The 12,326-nt window shown below is 54.8% G+C and overlaps 1 protein-coding gene across 1 annotated transcript; it reads right to left on the bottom strand.

Moving 5' to 3' along the window:
• Positions 1–223: 223 nt before the first annotated feature.
• Positions 224–6,870, bottom strand: LOC149994351 (speedy protein E4-like). The gene is made up of 7 exons (XM_090259037.1): positions 6,762–6,870; positions 6,014–6,226; positions 5,425–5,487; positions 5,306–5,364; positions 4,855–4,940; positions 3,126–3,297; positions 224–343 (listed from the first exon to the last, which is right to left on the bottom strand). Exons 1-7 carry the CDS (start codon positions 6,868–6,870, stop codon positions 224–226), a joined length of 822 nt encoding a protein of 273 aa, XP_090115163.1.
• Positions 6,871–12,326: the final 5,456 nt, after the last annotated feature.

Here is a 12,326-nt window from a genome sequence, read left to right as displayed (position 1 = left end):
TCTGGAAATGTCCTTTATCCTGGCTCCTTTCCTTCCCTGTCTCACTTCCGCCCTCCCTTACCAGCCCGCCTGGATTACTCCCACTAAAACCCTGGTCCTCGGCCCTTGCCTCAGGCTCTGGGATGAGGAACCATCGATAAGATAAGGCACGCTGACTGGGTCTTGAGGGTGAGGGAATGTTCCGAGGGGCAGGGCCATCTGAGCTGAGACTTGAAGATGAGTCTCATTTTCCACCAGTGAAGGGTGAGAACAGAATGTCTGGGCAGAGGCACACCGTGTGGAGGCCGCCAGGTGACAGTGCGGGGTGTGCAAGCCACGTAGGAGACTCATGCTTGGCAGGGGACTGCGATAGAGGATGGAGCTGGGGCGAGACAGTGGGGGGTTTTTAGAAGATCACAAGTGCGTCACACTTGTGTTTGGGAAAAGGCATTATGGCCGAATCGATGGCCTGGGATGCAAGGTGCGAGTGGACAAGGGAGACCCCCTCAGAGGCTACGGCAGACAACGTGGCAGGGGAGGTGCTGTGGAGAACGTGGCGCTTGGGCCTCAGTGGCGGCAGTGGTGATTTTATTCCAGGTATGGGGGAGGGTTTGGTCCCATCGTTCAGAAATCGGTCCAGATGTGCTCCAGGGCAGTGACAGCCACCTGTCCTTAATGCAGTGGCAGCTTTGCTGCAGTGACCCCACCCATCAGGGTGCTGTGTAGTTTATGAGACCTGAGCCGCAGCATTCCCTGCCTGTGTGTGTTTTCTTGAAGCTGGCGCGAGGAGCCACAAGAGGGCGCTGTCTGCAAGCCTTTGGTCTGGCACTTCCTCAGAGGCCAGAACTGGAAGCTGCTGCTCCATGGCCCAGCTTGGCCTCGACTTTACCTGCTGTCTGCTGTGGCTGCGGACTGCTGTCTCCAGGTAACGCCCTGACCTCTGAGACCTTCTGGGCAGAATGTGTTCCAAACAGTTGTGAAGGGGTTTTGGGAAAGTTGTTCCCGTGATCCGTGGCACCTCGGTCTCCAGTCTGGTAGCACAAAGCAACATCTACCCCCCTCTTCTCTTTTTTCCTGCTACTCTCTTTATCCCTTCTCTGTGCCTTACTATTTACTGAGCAAGTACCGTGTAATACAGCTCCATCCGGGCAAACTTTCTACAGTGGCATATTCTAGATCAGTACCTTTCAGTAGAGGAGCCAAAAGGCACATGTGGCTATTGAGCACATGAAATGTGGTCACTGCACTTGAGGTTCTGAATTTTGATATTTGTACCCTTGATTTTAACTGTGAACGGCCATGTGCGTGCCCTGGGTGAGAGGCTCAGTTGCTTAGAGTGGCGTTCCTGTGTGCCTAAGTTGTGGGTCCGATCCCCCATCAGGGCGCATCCAAGAAGCAGCCGGTGAATACATAAATAGGTGGAACAACGATCCACGTTGATATCACTCATTCTCTCCCCAAGGTTAATAAAAAGAAAACTTTATTTTAATGAAATAAACAGATACCCAGCCGTGTGCGCTGAGCCGCTAACACACCGGGCAGCGAAACCACAGCCCTGTGGCTGCTGCTCTTGACCCGCCCTCCCTGCTGGCTCACATGACAGCACCATGGGACCCAAGCGAGGCCTCAGGACCCTGGTCACAGTAGTAGCTCGAGACATGCTCATCAGCTTCTTGCCTTTGAAGGCTTTTTAGTGTGAGCGCGCGGACAATGGCTTCCGTGTCTGCCTCATCTTCAGCTTGAGCTCTCAGTAGGTGCCAGGTACCCTGCAGGCTCACAAGTGCTCCCCAGGTGGGGTGGCCACTCATGCGAGTGCAGGGTGGAGACCCAGGCCCCAGGAGTGTGGCAACCTGTCCGCCTCCCTTCCCACAGAGCCAGGCCAGCTCCCAGGGAGCACAGTGAGCTCGAGGCCACTCCCTGCAGGCCTTGCCTCTCCTCTGGGAAACAACGTGTCTGGTTTCCTGAGAAGAGGAGGCTGTCTGGTGGCTGTTCAGGGACCGGAGACAAGACATCATTGGAGGAAAACCGTCCTTTGCAAAGATCATGCTGGAGAACGTGAGCCGAGCTGCTGCCGCGGGTGAAAGCAGCCTCAGTGAATGAACCCCGAATGTGACTGAGAAGCACCCGGAGGAATGCCTGCTGCACCGAGCCGGAGACTCTGCTGTGAGAGAATGTCAAAGAGACCGTCCAATGCACCGAGGACTGCGTGAGCCACCTCACCGAGAAGTGGCGCCCCTTAGGGGATGTTGGGAGAAGGCCGGTGAAATGAGATAGGCTCCCAAGAGGCCGCCCACTTCTCAGATGGGAAGAATCCCAGCTCTGCCCAGCAGAGGGTCGGTGCATTCTGAACCAAGGCCAGGGATGGGCAGTGCTGGCCCAGAGGGGCTGGTTCCCGTGGTTTCTCCCCAGCCTGGGGTCTGAGACACCAACCTGGTGCCGAGGACAGTGTGCTCGAAGGATGTCCCAGTCAGGCCAGCGCAGGCCAGGGGCAGGCGGCCTTCCTGCTCTCCAGGCTGTCGCCTTCCTGCCACAGCAGCGGAAAGTTTGAAGACAAGAGAAAGAGAGTGGAGCCGGGAGTGGGGAGCGGCCCTGCCACACCAGGAGTGCGTTTCATGCCCTGTTTCATAAAGAACTCTATTCCGCAAAGCTATCGTTTAGAATGGAAGGGCAGGGGAAGTGCTTTTGGGACAAGGTAAAGCTAAAGGAGTTCCGGCACATGCCTGGCTGTGTGCCTGGTGGGTGTGCTTCAGACGTGTGGCAGGGTGACGGAGAGGGATGGGGTCGACGATCATGGGCGGTGCAGTTAAATGTGTCGGGTTTCCTCCAGGGTCCACAGATGATTCCGTCTGCACCCGTGGGGACACAGCCCTCCCTCCGTTCACACCTACCTTAGCCTTCGGGGTCTGAGAAAGGAGGGCACGGTCTCGCCGCCACACCCAGAGCTGGGGATCGAAGGCCTGGATCTGGAAAGACAAAGAGTCCCTGAAAAGGTGAGGGCTCTCCAGGTGGACCCACGACCCTCCCCTTGTCCGCCCCTTCCCCCCACCCCCGTCTCTCTCACCCCCCCAGTCCCAGCTGTGAGGCCCAGGACCCTTTCCCTCTGCAGCCCGGCACCGGCCTCCACCAGAGCCCCGCCGCCCACCTACCTCTTCACACTCCTCCTTGGTGACCCATGCCCTGTAGCCCATGGAGCGGAAGAATTCAAACCGCTGCTTCTGGAACATGGGACGCCAGGCGCGGTTGTTGTTCCCGTAGAGGAAGAAAATGATGGCCTCTTTAGGGGCGCAGCGGTCCTCTTCCATGTCAATGGCGAGGTAGCTGAGGAAAGCCATCAGGGTGTCAGCTGAGAGCAGACGGAGAGGGGCCCTGCCTGCAGTCAGCTTCCCAGAGAGGACGCAGGCAGGACGGCCTTCACACAGGACCCGCAGGAGCCCCATGCAGGGTCGCAGAGCGCCTCCCAGGCACAAGAAGCCCCTGCTGAGCAGGCAGCTGAAGGGCCCCTCTCCTACCTTGACGATGCAGATACAGTGAACTGAGTGGGGAAGCCCACCCCCTTCGTTGACCCTGCCGTGCGCGCGCACACCCGTCTCCCTGTCGTGTGAGCCCCTGGACAGCTCCTGCGGGCAGGAGCCGACTGGCCCATCTCAGTCCTCACGGTTTCCTACCAAGTGACTGAGGCAGGACTGGGTTCCTTGGCGCATTCCCTCAGGGGCCCTTCTGAATGCTCCCATCCTCACACTCCCTGGCCCTGGAGGTGCACTTTGTAAGGTTTCATAGGACGAATGACCGAACGCTTTGTGTCCTCGTCAAGTGCAAAACTGATGCCCTCAGAGACTCAATGTCATACAGATTGTGCGACATGAAGAGGAGGGTGCCGAGTGTTTTAAGAACCCGTTGATATATATGTGCTTTTTGTTTGTTTGTTTATTTAAATTAGCAATGCTTTTCCTTGGCTACCGGGGTGCAGAAGTGAGGAGGTCCGAAGGTTTTGGCGTTTGAGTTAGTTTCAGAGGAGATTGTGTCTTTCAGTTACATGCGTGTAAAAGTACCGCGACAGAAAGCACAATATACAGTCAGGGAAGGGTGTTGGGAAGAGCAGCGAAACGAAGAAGGGAGTGTCAGGGTGGTCACCGGGTTTGATGGAGGGTGCAGAGAGAGCTGATTTCACAGCGAGAACTCTGGCCTCGGTTGAGAACAACACGAGCCAGTGGACTTGTTGGGTGGGGGGGTGGGGAAGTGGTTAGAGCTGTGTTTCGAAGTCCATTCAGGGAGATTGGTAAGAAAGAGCCCTGGGTCTTACTGTTTGTTCTCCTCCCCCGAGGAGATGTGTATTGATTCAGAGAGAGGGAGAGACATTGACGTGAGCGAGAAACCCAGATCGGTCGCCTCCTTCAGGAGCCCTGACCGCGACCGAACCCGCAACACTTCGGTGGACCGCACGGCACTCGAAACAGCCGAACAGGCCGGCCCGGGACCCGGGGCGAGTATTCACAATCGATCTGTGGTATGTGACGGGGGCCTGCCTTGAGGAGAAGGACCGTGACATGTGGTGTCGTCGCGAGGTGTGGCGGGATGTAGGGGAGAAGACTTAGGAACGGTTCGTCTCAAGCCTGTTTACTCAGGGGAAGGGTGGTGTGAAATGTTTGTGAGGACCTGATGTTTTCTTGTGGTTTCTTCAGTCTTGTAACGGACATTGGTGTTGTTGGGTCTTCCTAAGAACAGTGTAAGAAACGCGGTAGTCCAGTCCTATCAAGTTCGTCCCCAGTGTACACGGTAGAAATGGGGTGGAAAGCAGGTGAGAGGTCGGAGACCCGCTCGTGTCCCCGCGCTCCCCAGAGGATGAAAGTGACTGATGGGGTTCAGCACGGTACTCACAGGGCCAGGAAGAAGTGGATGCGCCGGTACTGCCAGGAGAACAGGACGGCGCGGCTCAAATAGGCCAGGACCATTGAGAGCAGGTACTGGTGGGAAGAGGAGGAAGACACACACGAGGACTCACATTGTGAAAGAGGAAGAAGAGCGGGATAAGGGAAAGGCTGATGCTCCCGGCATGGCAGGCGCCTAGGGTCTCAGAGATGCTCTGTGTTTGGGCCGGCCGGCATCGGGAGGGTCTCTGAGAAGCTGGAGCGAGGGGGAGTCCCCAAGAGCTGAGAGAAGAGGGACAAGCCTTGGGCTCAGGTCCCAGAAGAGCCGGGGCAGAGGCAGGGTTGCCGTCCGCACTGCGAGACACGCCTAGGTCCCCGAAGGCAGGTTGGGGGGGGAACTGCGGGCTCAGGAAACTGCCGCCTGATCCGAGGGTCGATGGTAGAGCAGGAACCCCTCTCACCTTATCTGAGATTCTCAGCTGCGCGTCCCACTCAAGGAAACGTTTGATGACAGGGTCCTCTGTGAAGAGAGGGCAAGTGTGAGCCTGATGACAGCAACGGAGTTTCCGTGGGAGCGTACCGGGCTCAAGAGGGGAAGCGTGCCGCTCTGGGGGAAGGTTGAGGAGCGGGGCGAAGGGTGAGGCTGCCAGGAAGAGGGATAGAGGAGATCGTTCCCTGGGAAAGGAAGCAGGTGTGTCACCACCCTCACCCACCCAGTCCCGGGGGACCGAGCGACACGTAGGGTGGCAGCAGCTTATCTGCGTGACTGAGATCTTAGCGACTCAGTGCTGCTCCCCCATCACGCATGAATGCAGCCCTGCTCATTCATGCCAGAGCCATTCCGTCCTTTGTCTGTTGACAGTCACATCAAGGCGTGAAGTTGGCCTCCTTCTCTCCCCTTACACACGTGAAGGTATTTAGATTCAAAAGGCCAGTGAGAGCTCAGAAGTCTCCGAGGGTGCAATACTCACAGGCCACGTGATTCCCAGTGCAAACCCTCCTCAAGTCTAGCCTAATCTAAGGGTCCCCACTGAGACTCGATAGGGAGCCCACCTAGGAAGGAGAGCCCACCAACCAGCAGGGAGTTGTTTTCTGTTGGAAAAGTATAGTTCTTCAAAGTTGTGACTTAAGAGTAGGCTAGGAGGGGGCTCTCCAGGGTATCTGCTTACTGAGAAGCCTGGCAAAGGCCTCCTGGTGTTCTCTCTGGACCGTTGTACCGCGCTTCCTTTTCAGGGTCATTTTGAGACCGTCCCGGTCCTCCACGAGCCAGGTGTTGTTAGGCGTGGGGACGGTCTCCTCCTGTGCCCCCCGCCTCTCTGCTCGCCCCCTCTTCCGCTTTGCTGCGGTTGTCCGAGCAGCGGTGGTGGATTCCACACAGGCGCCTGAGTTAAGAACCCAGGGTACGTTATAAGGCTTTTGCCTTTGAAATTCAGCTATTGGTCACCAAAACCCGACCTCGTTTCCACCCCACCTCTCCCCCCGTCCCTAGAAACCAACCCCTCCATTCTTTCTTGTCTCATAGGCTACCGGCCTTCTCCCCTGCCATCTTTTCATCTTCCTCCTTTGGTGAATCCAATACTCCGCCCCTCCACCGCCCCCCATGTTCACCTTGCTGTTATTCTTCTGTGTCCTCAAAGGTCTTCCTCGTTTGAGAGGATTTCTCCCATTGAAGGGGGACAAAAGGACCGTCCTTGTTTCTTCCCTTCCCTTCTCTCATCTTTGAATCTCATCTCCTATCCCTCCTTGCTTGCCTCCCAGGCTGTCCTTTCATGGGGATCTCCTGGTCCCCAGCTCCTGTCATCTCCTGTAATCCGGTGGTGCTCTGAATCTCTCCTTTCTTTCACACACAGCCTGCTCAGGGCCCCCTTCCTCCTTAATGTCAACCGTGCCAAATCCCGCCGCCCCCTGTTTCCTCACCTGATTGTCCTGCGTTCCCCCGAGTAACTCTGAGCTCCATCGGGCTCCCTGAGGTGCTCGGCTCTGGGCCAAGGTGGTCACAGTTGGCACTTGAGTCAGTGTCAGCCATGGCTCCTTGTTGTCCTTCCGTAAATGTGGGCGATCACAGAAGTAGTTGCCCACCTGGGCTGCCTAGCGCCACGGAATGGATCCTCCCAATCAGGAGGTTCGGAAGCCTCTGATGTCATCGGTTATTCCCACCCGGCCACCAGTTTGAAAGACTCAAACACACATATGTACCTGCCATACATAGAATCCATGTAAGTGCCACGCATGCACTTACTTCTCCTGACGGTCAGGGTAAACAGTGTCTCCTGCTGCTGACCCTACAAGCTCAGACCAGCCTCCAGAGCTGTCCTCCAGTGTCAGCATCGCTCTTTACCTCGTCCCCAGCCAGTGCGCTGTTGTCTCCATTCTGAGCCTGAACTGGGTTGGCAGGTCTTCTCTCCCATTTCCATTTCAGAGTGTTGCCTGGCGGGAGAGGGAGGTAAAGCAGAAATACTAAGACCTTTCAAGAGCAGGGTAAAAGTGTAAAAAAGTTCCTGGGTCCGTGGCCCTGCCAAGTGACAATTTAGTTTCAAACGGCGAATTTGGTGCGCTGACCTGCGTGGCTCGTTGCACTGAGCATTGATCCTGCAAGCGACAGTTTCACCCGTGTGATTCCCGGTCAGGGCACCTGCCTGGGTCGCAGGCTGGTCCCCGTCTGGGGCCCTGTGCAAGCGGTCTTTGCCTCTCTCACACATCGGTTTCTCTCCCTGTCTTCCTCTCTTTCTCTCTTCCCAGCTCTTCCCTTGTACAATAGTGAATAAGTTGATCTTATTAAAATAATCAGTTGAGCGCGGTACAGGCACTTTGGAAAACGACAAGCACAGCACCAGCAAGCACAGGTTTTGGCGACGCTCGATGTCTCAGGAAACGATGTTCAGGATTTGGAAGCAGGGGAAACGCATCCTCAACCCTCAGGCAGCTTTCATTCCAAGAGACGTTGTGAGAACCTAAAATCCTAGAAAGCCGCACATGCGCTCACATGCTTCAGACGGTGTCTACGATTTGAGGGAGTCCATGAAGCACCCAAAGCCTGCCCCTCAAGTCCAGGGAAGGAACTCTCGTCCACATATCCACGTTTTCAGCCTGTGTTTCACTCTTGAGTCAGACATTTCACTACCGCTCAGGTACCCTATGAATGAAATGTCACCCACACAGGAAGACTTAAGTGGAAAGGTCTCCAGTTGAAGACAGAACAGAATGTTCCCTGTGCAGGTGGGGAGGGCAGATGCAGAAAAGGTACCGACCAACCCGTTACGCCGCAGGGTCAGCGGATGCTGTTTCTGAACCACCTGCCAGCCTCACAGCTCTCCTGTTTTCCTGGGCACGGAACCCTTTACTTCCTTTTGTTTATCCTCCCTCCCTCCCTCCCTTGCTTTCTTATTGTGGTGAAATAACATACTCAGTTTACCGTTGTAACCACAACAGAGGTTAAATTCGCGGGTATCGAACGCATGCACCTTGTGCTACAGTCACCGCCGTCCGTCCGCAGAACTTTGTCGTCTTCCCAAACTGAGACTCTGCACCCAACAAAGATGAACTTTTATCCGTCTCCCCCGGTCCTGGTAGCCAGCCACCCTTGCGCCTCCTGTCCGTAGGAGCTTGACTACTGTAGGGAACCCGTATCGGTGGAATCCTATAGTGTCTGTACATTTATTTCAGGCTTATTTTGTCAGCGTAAGGTTTCAAGGTTCATGCATGTTGTTGCATGCGCCAGAATTTCCTTCTTTTTATAGGATGGATGATATCGATTATAGAAACCGTATCTTGTTGCTGCATCCATGGGCTGATGGACACTCGGGTTGTTTCCACCCTTGGGCCGTGAGTCGTGCTTCTGATCCATCATTTGAACACTTGGATGAGACAGTCAGGATGTACCCGAAGTTGTATTTTTTATTTGTTCACGTCCATGTTTCTAATCTGCTTGTACCAACCCTGAGTGAAGTCCCATCAGTTCTTCCAGAAAACGGTATGGCAGCTCCTCAACATTCTATGACGTAGCAATTCCAGGTCTGGGAATTTCTTGGAAGGAAATGAAAGGAGAACTTGGAAGAGCTATGTGCACCTCCCGGTTTGTTGCAGCATTATTCGGCAGAGCCGAGGTGTGGAAAGAACCTGGGTCCGTCAGTGGATGAGCGGGTACAGAAGACGTGAGATGTCCTTTTCAAGTGGCACGTTACTCAAGTAGGAGAAGGAACGGAATGCAGCCATCTGGGACAGTGGGGATATAGGCCTCGAGGGGGTTACGTGAAGTGAAAGAAACCAGACAGAGGAAGCAAATTCTCTGCCTTCTAGCAGTTTGTTTCCTTTTCGTTCTGATTTCTTGACTGTGTTGCTTAGCAAATGTTTCTTTTTCCAGAGCGTGGTTTTTGTGAAAAGTTGTAGAAGCTGGAGATCATTGGTCTGTCTTGTCAAGACATCTTTGCAAAGCCTAAACTAATATGATCCATGATTAACTTTGTTCTAAGTCCAGACAGCATGAGCATCAACGATGGATAATGAAGTAATTTGTCCCCAAATTCAGTGTAATTTTTAGACACCTTAATCTTAATGTTATGATTGATGTTTTAAAGCCAGCACTGGTAGTTACAGTGCCCAAACTGGGTGGGTGGCTCTCTTCTCGCTTTTCTAGGCGTGTCTGTACCCTTACTTTTCATCCCGTCGGAGGATATTAGGTATCCACTTCTTTAGATGTGAGAAACTTGTCTGCCCTAGGAAGAAGCTCTGGGGTGCTTGCAGGGGTCCGTTCTTTTGGTTTCTGGGCCGACAGCCTGACTGGATGCGCGGATGGCGGATAGGAAGTGAGAAATGCATCCGTGAGCCTCCCGCTGAGGCCCTCAGCTAACGGGGCTGCCTGTGGGCCCGCTCCCCACTCCAGCCCAGCATCCGGCTCCAGCCCTGTGGTGGTCTTTCCTTCAGTTTTCTCTCCATGTGTTGCCCCTCTCCCAGCCTCCCAGTCCCCCAGCCCGCCATTTCTGTCCTTTGCTCTGTTACTTTGTAGAGTCGTGAGCAACGCTCCGTGAGTGCACCAAGTGTCCCGAGCCCCAAATGCCTCCCCAGCCAGCCTTTCCTCTGTGCCCCTTTGGAGGGGGCTGCGAAGGCTCCTGTTAAGGCTGATGTCGCCCAGGAGCAGCGGGGTCACAGGGAGCAGCCTGCTCACTCACCCCCTTGTTGGGTGTGGCGTGCATCATTAGCACCCAGGACTGGGGATGAAAGAACAGAGTAAGAAAGTCGTGGCGACCCCGTTCTCTTGGGCCCGAAGTTGACCTGTTCACCTCTCTGAAAAGGACCATCGTTCCCCTTAAGCCCGTCTCGGAAGATTGTGGTTATTACTTGCTTTAGCGCTTCCTACCCTGTTGTCAATTGAAAGCGGAGCAGGTGATGTCCTCTTACCAAGTACCTCCCCCAGGAACTGAGGGCCGCGCTCCTCCATGGAAACATGTGTGGTTGGGGACAGAGAAGTAGGCAGGCAGGGCGGTGGGGCTTCGCTGTGGGCCAGGCTGCTGACTGGGCGCTGAAGCACTCCGGCTTTCTTCCCGGTCTGGGGGCTAGTTGGTGCCTTTATGTATTCAGTCATTTCCGTGGGTCTGTTCCTCTGAGACTCCCCTTGTGAGGTGCCCCTCCTTCACGTGGCTGCGCCACCAGCACAGGTAGAGCGTGGCGTTCCTGCAGAGCAGCTGACTGTGTGGGGAGATACGTTCAGTCCCTATAGCTGGGCCGATTTCATTGTCTTGTTGCTTCCGCATCGCACCAGAGACTCTCCACGCTGTGATCACATGGCCATTTTGGAGTGCTGTATTGGCTAGTGTTTCTGGGTTGGGATTTGGTGACATTTGGGGCGATTTCCTGTCAAACGACTGTAAGTTCTTCATGGGCCTTCCACGTCCATGCGCCATTCTGGGTGGCTCAGCTGTGCGCTCCAAGCTCTTGCCCCCTCCTGTCTGCCTCAGGGAACCTCAGGCTGTTGTCGGGACCCGTCTGCCCTGCCACATTTCCTCTGCAGTTCTTCCAGCTCCTAGCATCCCCTCCCCCTGCTCCTGTGGTCCTTGGGCTTCACCCTTGCCCTCAGAATGATTCTCATGCTGGCTGCTGCCTCCGGCGCGGCTGTCCCCCCTGACTGCGGGTCCCACCGCAAGGCCGATCTGCTCAGGATCTTCCGATCCTCCTGCCTTGTGCACGTCCAGACTTTAGTTTCTTGTCTTGCCCCTGCTTCACATCTCACCAACCCAGGAGACGTGTGTCCCTCCAGAGGAAGTGAGTTGGGGAGGCCCGAGTGGTCATCTCTCCTGGAAATGTAACCCTTGCTGTCCTCTCGTCTCATGGGCGAGAACAACGCTTCTGTGATTCCTCTAAAGCCCAGAATTTCAGGGGCAGGAAGCTGGTGCTCCGCCGGTGCCCTCCCCGCCTTTATCCTGTGGGAGCCCGCGTGGTCCTGGCTGTACCCTCAGTTCCTCTGTTATTTGTCCATAGCTCAGTGTGTTAAATCTCTTTAGAGTTAGAACCAAGCTCGCTACACCAGTCCCTGTGTACACACACTCAAGAAAAGTTGTGTGACTCTTAGGGACGACCAGCTGGCTTTTATGAGTAATATGACCAGTTCTTCTCTTTGATAACTGCTTTTTGAGTGTTGTGAGGCTATTTGATGATGTCATCTTAGAGCAGCATGGAGACGGTTGTCATCCGTGGCCCGTGTGGCTCAATGGATTGAACATCGGCCTGCAAACTGAAGGGTCGCCAGTGCGATTCCCAGCCAGAGCACATGCGTGTGTTGCAGGCCAGGTCCCCAGTTGGGGGCATGTGAGAGGCAACCAATCAATGTTTCTCTCTCACATCCCTGTCTCCCTCCTTCCCCTCCCTCTGAAAGTAAATAAATAAAATCTTCAAAAAGGAAAAAAGAGTGCGAGCACTCCAAATAGCATCGTAGAGGGAGGCAGGTGCTCACGTGTCCCAGGCATTACAGGCTGTGACCCCCAGAGGACAGCATACGTGGTCAATAAGGCCCCTGCAGAGCACGTCTTGGCTGTGAGTGTAGGGGGTCGGGCAGGTAGCTGGTGTTTGTGCACGCAGACCCAGGGAAAAGCCGTGAGATAGGAAAATCTACCTCTGTAAGGGAGAGCAGGGAGCAGACTGAAGCAGAGGCTGGCCAAACTTACATATGAGGTACGTCTGGGGCAGCTGAAGAATGAAATGGATCCCCACACCACTTGGCAAGCACCAAAGAATGACATAGGAAAGAGGGGTGAAAGTCACAGGTACTAGTACATGAGTGCAGCCAGGTATAGGTAATTACATGTTTGGCCCGGGTGGGACAAGCACCTGTTCTGGGAACCAGTACACAGCAGGAGACTATGGAGGATGCCGATTTAAATCTAAATGAAGATCATTTCTGATCAACCAGTCTCTGAGAGGTGTTTGCAGAAATGAGCCTCCATTCTGGCTCAGGTCCAACCTGTGGGACAGACACAGTCACGTCAAAGAACA

Source organism: Furipterus horrens, unplaced genomic scaffold, assembly GCF_987537825.1.
Source record: "Furipterus horrens unplaced genomic scaffold, mFurHor1.1.pri manual_scaffold_13, whole genome shotgun sequence".
NCBI classification, from domain to species: Eukaryota; Metazoa; Chordata; class Mammalia; order Chiroptera; family Furipteridae; genus Furipterus; species Furipterus horrens.
Note: the sequence above shows the minus strand (reverse complement) of the source record. Positions and strands in the feature narration are given on the sequence as shown.